Raw genomic sequence first — 16,083 nt, 5'->3', positions numbered from 1 at the left:
ACTTCTCTTCAGTTTCATGCATTCAAACACTATACAGGAATTTGTAGCCCTCTAGCATATGCTCATACTACCTCTTTTCCAGGCTGGGGACAGACCTAGCCTAATCACTCATTAAAAAAAAAAAAACAAACGCTGTCACATAACCTGTCACTGAGAGGAAGAAAGACAACAATTCTACCTGCCAGTGGTGTATTCCCACTTCCAGCCGAATCTTCAGAGAATTCACCTGTAAAGCTGCAAAAAAGCTCTTCTGAAGATGTGCAGAATAGTTTCTGAAAAGCTGTTCCATTGAGATTACAAAAGACTCCTCTTGACAATGATATGGATCTCTCAAGATTTAATTCTGTAAGACATAAGAATATAACAAGGCACAAGAACACATTTTTGTTTTCTGACATCATGAACTACCTACCTCTGAAACAGCAAAGTATTTTGTTGAAATTAAAAAAAGAGATTTGAAGTAGATACCAACCATAAGAGGTTACAGACCACCCTGTTAACATTTAGGAAAGTAATATGCAACTTTAAGACAAAACCTAATTATTTAAAGTGCCAGGCACAATTAAATATAAATACCGTGACTTGTATAAGCTATAAAGCACCATGAAAAGTACCAGTTTCCAAAATGTTCAATTTGCTGATGAAAGCAAACTCAGCAGTAAGAAGCAAGTAAACCACTTAGATTGCCTACAATTAAAGAGATGAATAATTTTATGACAGGACAGCTACTACTGACACCACGATATAAACTTCATTGCCTGCAGTGACTGAGTTCAAGAGAACGAACTCATGAAATGAAAGACAAGATTAAACTGGCAAAAAAGGGTTCTAGAGAGGGAAGTTCTGCAATTTAAAAAGGTGATATCCAAAAATTCCTTTGTTTTATTCTTAAGAATCTGTTGCATGTTCCAAGAAAGCCACTTAAATGGCTAGGTAGCTTTTAAAACAGCATGGAGGGCACAGTAATTTAGATTTTTCAGGGCTATTGTAACACAATTTAGTTCTATTTTACAAATGTATTCTTGCACATTTGGTATTTGTAAATAAACTACTGTCAATGTTTACTGCAAGGTGACAATAAACCCTGGCAGATGGACAAAACCAGGACAACTACGTAACTGGCAGAGGGTATTTACACACATACTCACTGGTACTCTATAGCATTATTTCTGAAAATAAATCACAAATATATTTTGGTATGTTCATAGCTAATACAGATACAAACAGTGTCTCCCGAACCATCACTTAAACCCCTCCCACAGACACTGCAGCTAAGGCTTTTCCGTGTTTTAAACCATAGTAAACAAAACAAGCAACATCAAGCAGTATGATCACATAGGACTAGCTTCTGGAACTCAGTTCTCCTGATAACACTGATACTGATTTCAACAGATGAACAAGTAAACAGAAAAAGGCATAACTGTCATATACTTTAACTGTTGCATTGATCTCACTAGGACTATTTGTATGAGCATGTGTATAGCAACTTATACAATCAGTGTAAATAAGGGTTCCATAATCAGGCTTGAAGCACTGTTCAGAGACACTGCAGTAAACTAAAGCACTCACTGAAAGCAAAAGGAAGGAATCATCACTAGAAATGCAGATTAACTATCAAACTTCAGTAGCATTATTATAAATGCACCATAATTAAATGCAATGAAGTCCATTTTAGAATTGGTTTTGGCAGCGTGAAAGACTACTTTTAAATTTTACGTGCAGCAAATTACGCACTGTGCTATTCATATTTTGAAAGCATTTTACATGGTCAGAATTTCAAATACAAGAAACATTCTGTGCTGTGCCTTTCAGAGGCACAAAACACCTCAGCACAGGAAAAAGGAGCAGCAAGCAACAGTTATTTAACATCACGTTAATTAGGCCTGTATCATCATAGTGCTGCTGGGCAGTACAAATATTAACTGACTCACATTTCTAATGAGTTAACTAGAACAGATGATACAGCAGCGATGGCAGCCATGGCAAACAAAACATATATAATCCATCATGAAGTTACAGTTTACTAGATAGCATCTGACCTGGCATATTAAAGAAAAGTATTTAAAAGTATACAAACACATTAGGAAAAATTTTTTCCCCTTCAGAGCTTTTGCATTAAAAAAAAAAAAAAAAAAAACCACCACAAACTCTGTAGGGTCAGTACAGGCAGCATTAGATATTATCACCTTCCACATCTGACAGACTAAGTTGCTCCATCTTTGCATTTAAGACACTTCTACCAGTGGACACTTAAGTTTTCCTTAAAGAAAACTTTCTTTTTGCATTTTTGTATTGAAGAACAGCAATTCTCTGTTCCTCTTAGGCTACCGTTTTCCACTCCAAAGTGTTTGCACCACTCAAGTTTGGCTCTTGAAGGACACACATTCTGCTATATTTAAAAAGAAAATATTATTTCAGAATTAAATACAGTCTTTTTTGAAAGTTTGCAAGAGACTATCCAAGGCATTTATAAAAAAACCCAGTAGAATATTCAAGTCATTTGTGTATCACAACACTATCTTTTCTATTACAGACTCACACATCATGGAATTTATCTTCCTGCTTTGCTTCAGAATTATTCATCAATATGCTACTGTACGAAATTAGACATAAAAGCTCTAGCTACACAACACAGAATAGTATTTCTTTTGATAAAGATGTCCCAAGAAATAAAAATAAGCTATCATCTGCTTGAATGAAACATTTTTTTGGTTTTTTTTCTGAAATCAATGATACAGTTGAGGATAACTAGGCTGTTAGCATCAAGGCATAGTTTTGATAACCTTCTTCTTCCACCTAGTGGCAAGACACATAAAAAACAAGGTGGTCTTCAGGAGTGCAGTCATAAGATATTTTCAACCAACTCTATAAAGATTCACTGTTGCTATAAGGAGGGCTGCATCCTGTAGAATTCTAGTTTTAATGTTGAAGTTCACAAGTAATAAACATACTATCACAAGGAGCTTAGAAATGCACTTACATGACAAAACTGTTGAAACAAGACAAAGTTATCTTTACAGGTATATTATTCATTTTTGAGGCTCAGTATTTTTGTCTTCCAGGCTATTCAGTCTGATCATCTTTTAAGTAAGTGGTTGGAAATACCCAAATCTGCATTCTGCCTTAACTGCTCAAGTATTTACTGAAAGGACTGGCGGGGGGGTGGGGAAAGAACCACAGTAAAACTGCTCAGTGTTTCATTAAACTCAGTAAATCAAATACCACAATACCATAAGCTATTTAAGACAGAGAATTCTATTGCCCTATAGGAAGGACAGTTGTAGGAGTATCTAAGAACTAATTAAAAGTTTATGACAAATTATCTGGCCACAATAGAAAAACAAGCCTATTACTATTGAGTTCTATGTAAGCAACAGAATAAGGGCTGAGATGATCTCTCCTTTTCCTCAGCTTGGGGTACCATAGTGAAGAACTGCCTCCAGCTGTTCATATCCACACTTTTGGCAAGAATCCAGTGTCTTTTTAGGCTGTCTGTTCCCCTGTTTGGTTCAGGTGCAATTGGCTAATTAATTTAAAAATTGTTGTCGTGGTGAAGGAAAAGGTGATGACAACATTGCCAGAAAGGCAAGAAGGCAGAGCTAACCCAACAGTCACATTTTCTTGGGAATTCTGGCCAAATATGGTAAAATAATTAAAAATTGCCACGCCACTGACGTTTTCATACTTAAGGTTATCTAAAGCCTTTGAAGACCTAAAAAACCACTCTGTACCCCAAATGCATATTCCCCCATTTCTAAAGTAATAAAAGTCCTGCATCTTAGACCTAATACATCACAGGGTATAACTGGCACAAAGCCAAATACTGGTAGGTTTTTGTTTTTTGTTTTTGTTTGTTTGTTTGTTTTTTTGAGAGCAATGGCTAAGAAGTGCTCAAGGAGAAATGGATTTGTGGCTAGAGTACTTGCATGATCTATGCTTTCTATCATGCAGCTCTGCATTTTATCAAATTGATATCCTACATAAAGTATACCTAGTGTGACAATTTAGAAAATTTATCTGTACGTATCAGATTCCTGATAAAACTTTGACATACAAAATCAGCACAATACTGAATGCCTCTCTATCTATGCATGCATGTGTATACACACACTGAGCTACACTAGATCAAATCATGTTCCTTCTAGGCCAGAATTAATCACTGAACATGTACTTACACGGAACCCATGCAGAACAGAATTTGTTTTTTCTTCAAGTTTGTATGTCATGAAAAAAAGGCAATTGAGGAAAGACAGCCTACAACTGGACTCCAGTGTAAAATGAAACCTGGTTAAAAAGCCAATCAGAGCAAGAAGGCTACAAACCAGCTTGTCATCTCAACAAACACCGATGCCATCGCTGCAAAGCCCCGGGAGCTGTGATGCTGGCAGACATTGTACTGTCCAGTGAGGAGCCATGAATTCACTACTGTGAGCCAAGACACTGTGCTTTCATCTAATGCATACCTTATGTCAAGATTCCTCCCTACAGTAAGTTTCTACCACAGGATTAATTTAACTTTAAATCTTTAGAAACAAGTCAGTGCACAGGTTTCAGCTCTGCACTTCAGGAGCCCATATGAAAACCTTCTGATGAAGGGCAGCATTTACAGTTCAAACAGAATGTTAAAGCTCAGAAACACACATGTGAATCACCTGACAGCACTGTGGAACAGCATGCCTCAAGTGATGTCTACACGGCAATTCCCATTTTCAGAAACGTCTAGCATTACATTTTGTACTGCAGAGACAATTATTTTACGTTAAATTACTTATTTAGAGAAAGTAATCTATTTCCCTCCAAGTTAATATAATTTGCATCCAAAGTCAAATCTGAAGTAGTCAGTTCGAAGCGCACATGAATACGAGATGAAGCCTCTGAATAAATTATTTGATTTACTGTCCCTTACATACAAAACATCATTCATCACATGAAGACAATCTTTGTGGAAAAAATAAACTCATTCTCAACATTTGCTTGCATTTTGTTGACAAACCATTTAAAATGAAGTCTAAAAACATAGCGAAATTTTGATTTTTGTTTTGCTTTTGACTGAAATTTCAAAAGCAGCTTTTACATGTATCTAAAAAGCATTTTAATCAACATTTATTGAATTATTCAATATTTCAGACTGATGACGTTCTTTAGAAAACTGTACACAGATTGAGGGTAGAAAAGCCAAACAATTAAAAGTACAATACTTAGAATTTTCAACAGATGGCACTTTATAGCAAGGAATCTATAGCGTCTAATTAAAAGAGAGCAAAACCAATTGGATGGCCCAGTGTATTGGCATGCCAAAGTCTGCACCTGAAAGAGTTTAATATCCTTAAATTTGAAAGTATATATACATAAAACTGGAAGTACAAAGAGGAAATTCTAAAGCCAAACAAAAACTCTGAAGTAACATTCTATTTCACAGATATTAATCACACAAAGATATTCTTCACAAAGGCAGATATTCTCATCTTCTTTTGCTCTCAAGCAGAATTTACATGTAAAGTTAGAGATAGCACAGAAAACATGACCAGACTATGGTTATTACTGCATAGAAGCTAAGATAACAGAAAATCCTTTTAGTAATGTGACTTAAAGTGCAGTCTTGTGCAAAATTTTGCACGCATTTTGACAACTAAGGATACACACAAGATTTTTAGAATCATTTATGAGCTAAACAAACAAGAAAGGCCTGGGAACATTGCTGCTCTGAGTTACAACCCAGCTTACACATTTATGTTGTCAGTCTGAGGGGAAGGTGCTTACTAATGAGAGTCACAAAAGACAAACTGAGAATGACAACATTTCAAGAAACCCGAGAGGAGCTAGCAGTTATCTTCAAAAACCTAATGGGTAGTTACAGTGAAAAAGTCACTCTTCTTGGAGATGCTCAGAGAAAGGACAAAAGGCAATGGGCACAAGTCACAGCACCAGGAAACGGAAATTACGTAAGTTTTTGTAACAGAAGTAACTGAGTATTGAAACAGGCTACCAAGAGCATTTGAAACTTTAACTTTGGAGTTATTTGAAACTCAACAAGGCTCTCTGCAAACTCATCTAGTTTCAACGACAGTCATGCTTTGAGCAGCATGTTAGACTACAAGAACACTCGTCCCTTCTAGGATCTTGTGGGATTCTAAATTGTTCAGTAGAAAGTGCTGCACAAAAGGATGAGAAAAAAAACAACACATCCTCATGGTATAACTTCTGAAATATACGCCTTCAATTTTGACTTGTTGATATTCTCTCAGACTCCCAAAACAATCCTCCTCACAAACAACCAGCTTCTACACTGTGATGAAAAAAACTTCTCAGTGAGGGTGACAGAGCACTGGAACAGGCTGCCCAGGGAGGTTGTGGAGTCTCCTTCTCTGGAGACATTCAAAACCCACCTGCACATGTTCCTGTGCGACCTCACCTAGGCGTTCCTGCTCCAGCAGGGGGATTGGACTAGATGATCTTTTGAGGTCCCTTCCAATCCCAAACATACTGTGATACTGTGACAGTTCAACAGGATGCAGGACTGAAGATCATGTCATGGTCTGAATCCTCATTCTGAACGAAACCAAAAGTTTGATTTTGAAGTCACCTACTTTTCATATGTAGGATATGCTTAGTGGGTGAGATTCCCATTTTCTAATTTAATTTAAAAAGGATCAAGTCAGCAGCCACAAACAAGCAGCTCTTAGTATGCTAGACCAAAAAAAAAAAAAAAAAAAATCCCATTTGTAAGACCTGCAAGAGTGTACATATTGGATGTTACCAGCTAACAGTATTCAGTACTGTTAAAAATATTCATGCCTGTATGTAGAAATGTAGGCACATACAATGCCCAAGGTGAGGTGGCCTGCAAACAAAATCCTCATGTGTCTGAGCTGAATCCTTAAGGCGGTGTGACAAGGCCTTAAAACCCCAAAGGACCTTCCAAAAGGAAGACGCGGGGAACTACAGACCAGTCTCACCTCTGTGCCTGGCAAGATCATGGAAGAAATTCTTCACCGTGAGGGTGATGAGGCACTGGAACAGGTTGCCCAGAGAAGCTGTGGATGCCCCATCCCTCAAAGTGTTCAAGGTCAGGTTGAATGGGGCTTTGAGCAACCTGGTCTAGTGGAAGGTATCCCTGCCCATAGCAGGGGGGTTGGAACTAGATTATCTTTATGGCTCCTTCCAACCCATTCTATGACTTTATGATAACAAACAAGCTTTTGTAAGCACACAGCTACATCAAAAAGTTTTACTAAACATTATGAGCAACTTTTCCTGGAATGCATAAAGCCTTTTGTAAATCTACCCTCTGTATCTAAATATCACTAGAAGTTCCACACTAAATGTGAAGCAGCGAGGTCTGCTAATAAAGTAACTAATTAAGTTCTGCCTTCAGCACTGTACAAAGGAAAACTTCAGGTATCGGAAAGGGGCTGGCTAGTGTTATACCTCCAGCATCTTGCAATGCAAGTACTGTGCCACAAAATGCCATAACAGCTATATTATTTTCTGTTCCTGGAGGAAGCATTCTTTCTCCTGATAGCAATTAAAGAGTTTAGTGCATATGATCTCATTCAACAGCCAAGAAACAAACAAGCAGCAGTGAAAATACTTCAGAAATGCAGCCACTACAAGAAGCCGAAATATTCCAAGCCAGATGTTGCCCTTGTGAAGCTTAGAGTTCTCATGAAAACACAGGTGTAACTTTGGCACATTTTTTTCCCCCTTCATTGGTAGAAGCAGATTCATCTCTGTCATATAGATGAAAAACTCCATACCCAGATGAACTGAAACAGAAGCCATTGCTTACTTCACACATTTAGAATGAAGTGGCCTAAATACTTCACAGTTTAAGATTGATCAATGCTTTCATTGTCAAGGAAAGCCTTACTAATCTGATATTTACAAACACTGCTCAAAATGTTCAAGTTTTTTACGCACACCTTCATCTAACCTTAATGCTATTGTATAAAAACATATGTCTCAACCCATTTAATTAGAGAGAGACTTCCATATATCTGATTCAGGCTGCTTCCAGTCTTCTCCCATTAGTTCTTTCAGGTTCAATTCTTTAAAAAATTCCAGGCGATGACTGCAAAGAGAAGAAATAAACAAAAATGTTACAAGTCTCAGCATGTGTCTTAATTAAAGGCAGTATCCTCAAGAGGTTTAATTAATTTTATTTTCATGTTTTCTTGGGCAGGAATGTAACCATCATTCCATGTGTTCTTTTTCCAAAATCTGAGTTTATTTATAAGAACACTACTGTCTTTCTGAAAATTTTGTACTATAAAACAGGGCAAAATGCTCAGCTATGAGCAAGTATCACACAGCACAAAGTGAAGTGAACAGAGTGCCCTCCTTTTAAACTCCCTCACCTTATGTTGCCTGGAACTGCAGCCAGAGCAAGAGCACAGTACTGTTCTACTTTATCAGTTATCTGCATTCCAATGAAGTAAATATAATTTACAGCTCTTGAGCAATTGAAAAATTGTATCCCAGTGATATCCTCTCCTTACAGAAAGGAGGGTGGCAGGACAGGATAACAAAGCTAGTAAATATATATTTTCTGGAAGGCTACAAGGCTCATTTCATTTAAACATTATGAAATCAGTTCTTGCTAAGAGTTTCTCCTTTAGGCTACCATACAGAAACAGAAGGAAGACACCATGCCCAATTCCTAATTCTTACATAAAATAACTGTCAAACAGTAGATAGAACATCTGACACTGCACTACCCATTTAAAAAGGTAAGTAGAATTTGTAAAAGTGAAGACAAACTAAGAGCAATGAACATAGCAAGGAGCAACCTTTCACATAATTGCATTTGCTACTAATGTCTGAAAAAGTCAAGGGTTCTTTCTGGAAGAAGTACTACAGAAAGCATATAAATAATCCCTTCCTGAAAAATATTACTGGCATTCTCCAGTTTACCGCAGGAAAAAAAGTATCTATTTCTTACAGAACACAGCTAAACAGAATATTCTTTATTAGCAATAGCTTACAATTTATTTTTTACTTCCAAAAGTTAAGTTTTTCTTAAAGAAAGGCAAAAAAGGGTAACTTATCTAAAATTTACCTTACCTGGCCATCATTTTATGTTGATTAACAAGTTTGTATAAGAACTACGGTGGAGCTCTAGAGCTAGTTCATTTATACGAAGTGTCCAGAGGTTTTATCAAATCATCTCAGCCTCACAGTCAAAGAAAATAAAGAGGCTCAAAGCATAATTTAAAAATCAAGATATTCTAGTTTTTTCTACTCATATTGGGTATCTTTTTAATATACTTTTCAGTTTAGTCTGCCTTTCCATTTTTTTCCATAATATGGAACCATCTGTATAGGTGAGGTCATTTATCACAGTAGAGGAGAAGCAAAAGAGATTTACTGGAAATGTACCTAGTGAAATTAACACTAAACAACATTTCAGAAGGTGCTGGAGGCAAGGAAAATATAGAACAACCTATCTATGATTTAGCTGAGGAAGGTAATAAAACACATGCCAATGGAGCCGAATGTATCACTTGCTGTGCAGCTAGGGGATAACCCAGCAATCAAGCACTGGTTACAGCTATCTGCTATGGGGCCTTGTACAAAGTACAGTGCCAGTGGAGCTGGGGCTGAGCAGTATAGTTAAAATCCTACTGGCACTTAGTCTGGAAACCAGGTTAGCTTGCTTTAAGTATTCCAAGAATGGTGCAACTATTCTATGAAAAAGCTAATTTCATGCTTACAAATCTGGTTTCTGTCCTTCCTGTAGTTCATGTCGAGGCACAGGATGAAGCGCTTCATACTTTCTCTCTTCTCCTGAGCCATGAATTGCAAATGCATTGAATTTGTTAGTGCACGGTGGAAAATAGTGCCATGGAAGGTGAGCTTTACCCTCCCATTTGGTTTTCATTCTGGTCACCTCAAACTCTAAAGGAAGTTCTTCCTGGTAAAGAAGAAAAATAGAGTTAACATCATCTCCCAATCAGGCAACAGGTACCTAAAACCAAATATCTTTTCTGTACCTTATGAATGTACTTGACCACTTACTTTCCAAACTCTTCTTTTGCCAGAAAGCAGCAGCAACAAGTGTTGTCCATGGCTGTCAAGAAATCAGAACACAATTTTCTTAAAATCATGCCAAATTATTAGCGTACTGTTTTGTCACAAACGTTCACATTCTTCGGATTGCAACAACTTTGGTACCCTGTCTTCGTCATACATATATCTAACAAACATTATAACTGGAAATGCAAATTAACATTTGTGACTTTTGCCAGAGTGCTGTACTTACGGACAAAGTTCAACTTCTAAATACTGTTCAGTTCTGTCACTCAGGAAAAATGCTTCAACAACTAAAAAAAAAAAAACCCACAACACAGGCTATCAGTATTTTATAATAACTATTTTAAAATATCCTAGACACCTTCATATCCCTCTAAAATAATCTTGCTTTTCATTTTTGGCCTGTGCCATGCCAGAGTTTGTCTAGCTGTGTACATGCTACTGACAGCTTCCTATCTATTTAAAATCCTCTGCCATCATTGTAACTTCAAGAGCTTTTTTTTAATGCCTATCGCCATAAAGAGCTTTACAAAGCATTGTACTAATTTTATTTACTTTACCAACTCTAGCTTTGGAAATACTGATCTTGATGCAGCAGAAAAATGGCAGGTTTATTAACAACCACTAGCTGCCAATGCAGTAAGAAAAGCATCAGCACATAGTGATTTCAACTAGTATGCCTGCTGTGAACAAAACTGACCAAGACAGAGCAATTCTAGTCAATCATACTCACAGTAGGCACTATGGGTAGAGCACTTAAGTGCAAAAGTCTTATGTTTGCTGGTAGCCTGAGGGTTCAGAGCAGCAGAAAAAAAAAAAGATGAAAAGAGGAACATACACTCACAGCAGAGCACACAGCCCACAACCAAGTCTGCTAAATCTCAGAAATAGTAAGAAAGTGTTTAGCTCAAATGGCTTTTCCCTGTCCTGTAGGTGGCTGGTACTTTGGACAAGGGATCAGTATTCCACATGTCACTGAAAGTCAGGTGTAACTACTGGATCACGTCTCAGGAATATAAAGTAGCACTATAACGGTGCTTCTCACAGCAATAACATTATTAGAAAGCTTTAGTTAGAATAATTATATATGATTGCTAACTTTATTTTTACATTTTAAGTAATAAAATCGAAGAGGTGCTAATGTTGTTCTAATATAGCTTTAATCAGAATAGTTCAATAATCAGGAAGTAGATTGCTGCTGGAAGCATTAAATTCTTGTATTATTCAAAGCAAGAGGTAAAAGTGACAGTACTGACAGGAAAGTAAAATGAAAACAGCATTCCTATAAGGATATTCTCCATTCCATTTAGGTACAATTGTGAGCCATATTTTATGACTTGCTCTTTCTGTGTTTCATATCTTCGTATTCCTCAAATACACTTTGGAAAAGCGATTGAAGTAAACATGTTCTAGCTATTGCTCTCCATTTCTTAAGCAAAAGTAAAACCCGTCTTTAGGATTTCACTTCTATTTACCTAGTGCAAATGCATTTCTACACATATGCCACAAAATTATTTTGTTATTGTAACATGTCAAGCCTCTATTATTCCACAAGTTATATCAGTAAGCCATAAACTAAGTTTGAGTGCCCATACTATTGACAGGATCAGGAAGAGTCAGTATCATCATTCTTGAGACGATTCCAGCTCATTGTACTCCATTTCTTTATGGCCACTGAGTGACAAAACATATTTGCTTCTTTTCACAGTCATTTGTATTGTTGCACTACCATAAAACAACCACTCACCTCACAGCCAGGAGTGTTAGTGATGAAAATCAACTAACTACCTAGAAAAAGAGCATCACTCTTGATACAGTTTGGGATAGTTTACAGCTGAATATAGTATAAGGCTTAGAGTTACTCATGGAGCTGTTTAAGGGTTTACAGTGATTGCAACTAAATTCTTTCGCAAAGACCTCAGGATATAAGAGAAAGGAAAACCTTCACATTTCAGATCTGATCTTTAAAAGCAGTACTGTGACTAAATAAACTGAATTGAATTAGATGTCATGCACTCACAACCACTAGATCACTTAAAAAAAAAAAAACAACAAACATTATAGACCCTTAAATAAAGACCAGGCGTATTAACTACAGAGGAACACCAGTGTTGACACAGATCAGATATTTGCAACAGAACAGTTATACTTACCCTCATAGTCCCACAGTCTACTACAAGGTTTCCCTGGCTCTCCCAGTGGTGCTGGAGGATCATTAAAGAATGGAGCATTAACTTCCATTAGCAGTCCTGCATTGTCTGACTTCAGCCCAATTGTTACTGGCTCATGGCTCACAGGTAAACCATCCCATGTGTGTTTAATTCTAAATTCCATCTTCCTGTACTACATAAAGAAGAAAAGTTTCTGTCAAAGAAGATTTCATTCCAGTCCACCATCAACTGCACTATTTGCTTGGCCAGGAAAAAAGCACACTTTCTTACAGTCAGTCATGGCAACAGAAGAGCTGAAATAGTTTAGCTTTATAAAGCAATTAAATAAACAGTTACATGAATACTTTTCATAGGTTTTTAAACCTGTATGGTTACAAATCACTCTGAAGTCTTACCAAGCTTAAGGCATTTCAACTATGTACTTAAATAAACACCTTCCAAAACTATCAGAAGTATTTATCAAGAGAATAGATAAAACAGTCTCCACTAAATGGTCCTAGATGATTTCGTAACATAACGAAAATACATTGAGAAAAGCCTTCTATGAATGTGAGATGCAAGATGATGAAACAATTAGCTGAAGCTTTTCTTGATAGTCATTGCAAACTAGCCAAACTAAAGGATTTTAAAACTGCAAGCACATCTTGTTAAACACACTGGATGTTTGCAGAGCAGCAAGAACAGGGCACACTGCACTCCAACAGCTACTGTTATTTAGAGATAACTGCACAAACCTTAAGAACAGGCTTAAGCTCAGACGGGTACTTTATTTTAACAGGAATACAGGCTAGATAAAAATGGGCAAAGCCAAAACATAGAAGGTTCTATATTCCCCAGGGGAACAATTCCATCACCTATTTAGCTACATTGATAAATAATAGAACCATCATAATTTTGACTTATAATCATAATTAACTTCTGAATTTTTAGTTTGGTGTTTTGTTTTTTTCCCACATTACAGACCAAGTATTTCATCTTATCCTCAAGACAAGGATTGATAGCTCCTCAGCTTCTAGTTCCCCAGAGCATTTAGGAAACATTGTTTTAATTGGGCATTCTGTAATAGTACCAGGCAGATTTAGAAGAAGTTCAATGTTTCTGTAAAACTCTAATTTAGTCATAAGAGAACATTCATCCAGTCACACTCTGGGGGCATTTAATAAGCATTACTAATTCCACCCTATAAAAATATAAAAAGTAACATTATCAAAAGTTCTGACAACATTAACAATGTATTCTTGATATTCAAACACCAGCAGACTATTTCACATTATTAATTAGGGGGATTGCCACGAAAGGTCAAAAACATCTCTTGAAATCAAAACTATGTTTTTACAAAATAATGTTTTGTTAAATAGAAACATAGAATCATTTTGATTGGAAGAGACCATCAGGATCATCAAGTCCAACCATAACCTAACTCTAGCATAAACCCTGTCCTAAGAACCTCATCTACACGTCTTTTAAAGACCTCCAGGGATAGTGACTCCACCACTTCCCTGGGCAGCCTGTTCCAATGCCTGACAACTCTTTCCATGAAGAAATTTTTCCTAATATCCAATCTAAACCTTCCACGGCACAACTTGAGGCCATTTCCTCTCGTCCTATCACTTTCTACTTGGGAGAAGAGACCAACACCCTCTATGCTACAACCTCCTGTCAGGTAGTTGTAGACAGTGATAATGTCTCCCCTCAGCCTCCTTTTCTCCAGGCTAAACAGCCCCAGGTCCCCCAGCTGCTCCTCATCAGACTTGTGCTCCAGGCCCCTCACCAGCTTCGTTGCCTCCTCTTCACTCTCTCCAGTACTTCAATGTCTTTCTTATGATGAGGGGCCCAACTGAACATAGGATTTAAGGTGGGGTCTCACCAGTGCTGAGTACAGTGGCACAATTACTTGCCTAGTCCTGCTGGCCACACTATTCCTGATACAAGCCAGGATGCTGTTGGCCTTCTTGGTCACCTGGGCACACTGGTGGCTCATATTCACATGGCTGTCAACCAGCACCCTCAAATATTTTAAATAACACAAAAAATGTATTAAACAACAAGCCCCTTACACAATACAAACAGCTGCTAAAACATATTCAATGGGCTATCTAACCTTAAAGTCATCTAGAAAATCTTAATCCACAGGAAATGCAGACAAGTATTGTGCTTTTAATTTTCTAAGCTGCAAACATCAAGCAGCATGAGCATGGAGTAACCACAGATGGTAAGACCCTTCCTAGTGGTTTTTGAAATGAACAGGAAAATTCCTGTAAATGGACCTCTATATGCTGTACACGCACTTACTGTGAAAGGAAACAAGACAGAGCAACACAAGCAGGATCACTTACTCAAAGAGTAAAGTTTAAGAGCAGACAGGTATATCCAAGAAAGCTAATAAAGTGTTACGAATCCATTTTATACTGCCCTATTAAAATAACATTACAGACTTAGAAGTTGGTATTTCCTTCTATTACTGTATTTCCAGTTTGTGCTAATATATTTAACTCTTTGCACTCACTGGCCAAGGTAAATATCTGAAATACCTATTAGAAAATACTGACAGATTTCAATAGTGTTTAAAGAAAACGTAGCCTTCTAATTAAAGTAGCCCAGGAATATCTTAAAATCCAGGCAGAACTGCACAACTAGCTATTATAATTTCCAACTGAAGTAAGGAATGTGAAGCTTCTCTTTGTGCACGAGATTTGAAAGGTTGTCTCAGGAACAGAGTCACAACATACCAAGTTAAAAAAAAAAACCACAACCAAACCACACAACAGCGAAATAACAGAACCTGCTAAACCAATTTAGACACTACTGTAACTGTCGTGTGTAAAAACGAAGATAAAATACTTATCAGTTCGCTATTTATACTTACATGAGACAAACGCCTTTTTTTGGTGAAAAACTTAACTCCCGCAGGAAGAGCTTATCATGTACTGAAATAACCGGATGGAAGTTTTGACATATTTTTGAAAACAAATACTACTCTTAATTGTAAGAACAGGCAATTTTAAAGATAACCACGAAATAGGGAAAATTGCAAAACATCCACTAGCTTTCATTAGAGGTCTACTCAGTGCTCAAGTTATTTGACTTGATGAACAGCAGAGCTCAGACTTTTCCAAATTAATAGCCATGCAAGTCTTGAGTTTATTACATTGCACAGACTTAGGTAAGCTGGTTACTACAATGCTTTTCAATTACAATAAAAATAGCAACACATAGTAATGGTGCAAAAGTAATTTAAAACCACAACAGTAGACCTTTAATTACCTTTTAACACTACACCTCAGACAGTTGTTAATGACCTGTAAAGAGATGCCAACGCTAAAAGCAGTAGCTTTGCAGGCAGTACTTTCTCAGCCGTTTAAAATGACCCGCACTGCTCAGCCCCAGGCTGCACAGAGCTGCTGCAGCCGGACCCCAGCCACAGTGCAGCACAGCAAGGACAGAGCTGCTGCCGCCCCCATCGCCTCACGTCTCTCCTCACCCAAGGGATTTATGTCTTCCACTCAAACCCTACCAACCTCAGTAACACCGACAAAAGCAAGGCGGAAGTAATTCTATTGGTGTTTTTCTTAACCGCTCCAAGAGGACAGGGGAGTACTTGGAGACCGTGTCAGAGACAACAGCTTTTGCTGTACTTCAGAGTGCATTACTAAACACAGGAGCCCCCCACAGGGCTTGAAACTGCTCCCAGTTCCGGCTGCCTCACGGCTACTCCAGGCTACACCAGCAGCATTTCCTGACGAGAATTTCAACGCGTAAACGCCTGTCATTAACCCATACATTTCTTAGGTAAGTTTAACAACAGAGTTCTTACACCTCCAGCCAATCCCTGTAACGAAACTGGCTCCCGGGCGAACCGAACGCCTCTGCTTCGCCCTCC

General features: G+C 37.6%; 1 protein-coding gene across 2 annotated transcripts; it reads right to left on the bottom strand.

The window, feature by feature from the left end:
• Positions 1–258: 258 nt before the first annotated feature.
• Positions 259–16,072, bottom strand: LOC308040141 (UPF0462 protein C4orf33). Of its 2 annotated transcripts, XM_080343999.1 has the most exons (7): positions 16,018–16,072; positions 12,186–12,375; positions 10,262–10,322; positions 10,018–10,069; positions 9,714–9,913; positions 7,934–8,071; positions 259–343 (listed from the first exon to the last, which is right to left on the bottom strand). In XM_080343999.1, the coding sequence occupies exons 2-6, from the start codon at positions 12,364–12,366 to the stop codon at positions 7,972–7,974; spliced, it is 594 nt and encodes a 197-aa protein (XP_080200125.1). In that variant the 5' UTR covers positions 12,367–12,375; positions 16,018–16,072; the 3' UTR covers positions 259–343; positions 7,934–7,971. The 2 variants fall into 2 exon arrangements, with proteins under 2 accessions (XP_080200125.1, XP_080200124.1); XM_080343998.1 differs by lacking the exon at positions 259–343 and having other exon boundaries at positions 4,944–8,071.
• Positions 16,073–16,083: the final 11 nt, after the last annotated feature.

The sequence above is a fragment of the Nesoenas mayeri genome (assembly GCF_963082525.1).
Source record: "Nesoenas mayeri genome assembly, chromosome: 4".
NCBI classification, from domain to species: domain Eukaryota; kingdom Metazoa; phylum Chordata; class Aves; order Columbiformes; family Columbidae; genus Nesoenas; species Nesoenas mayeri.
This window is presented reverse-complemented; position numbering and strand designations above follow the sequence as displayed.

Bases quoted from the DNA above. Each gene is read 5' to 3' on its own strand.
- LOC308040141 (XM_080343999.1), bottom strand. From the start codon at position 12,366: ATGGAATTTAGAATTAAACACACATGGGATGGTTTACCTGTGAGCCAT. The intron at 10,070-10,261 runs GTAAGTACAGCA...ATTTCTTGACAG, and splicing joins TTAGAAGTTGAACTTTGTCC to CCATGGACAACACTTGTTGC. The intron at 9,914-10,017 runs GTAAGTGGTCAA...CTTCTTTACCAG, and splicing joins GCAAAAGAAGAGTTTGGAAA to GAAGAACTTCCTTTAGAGTT.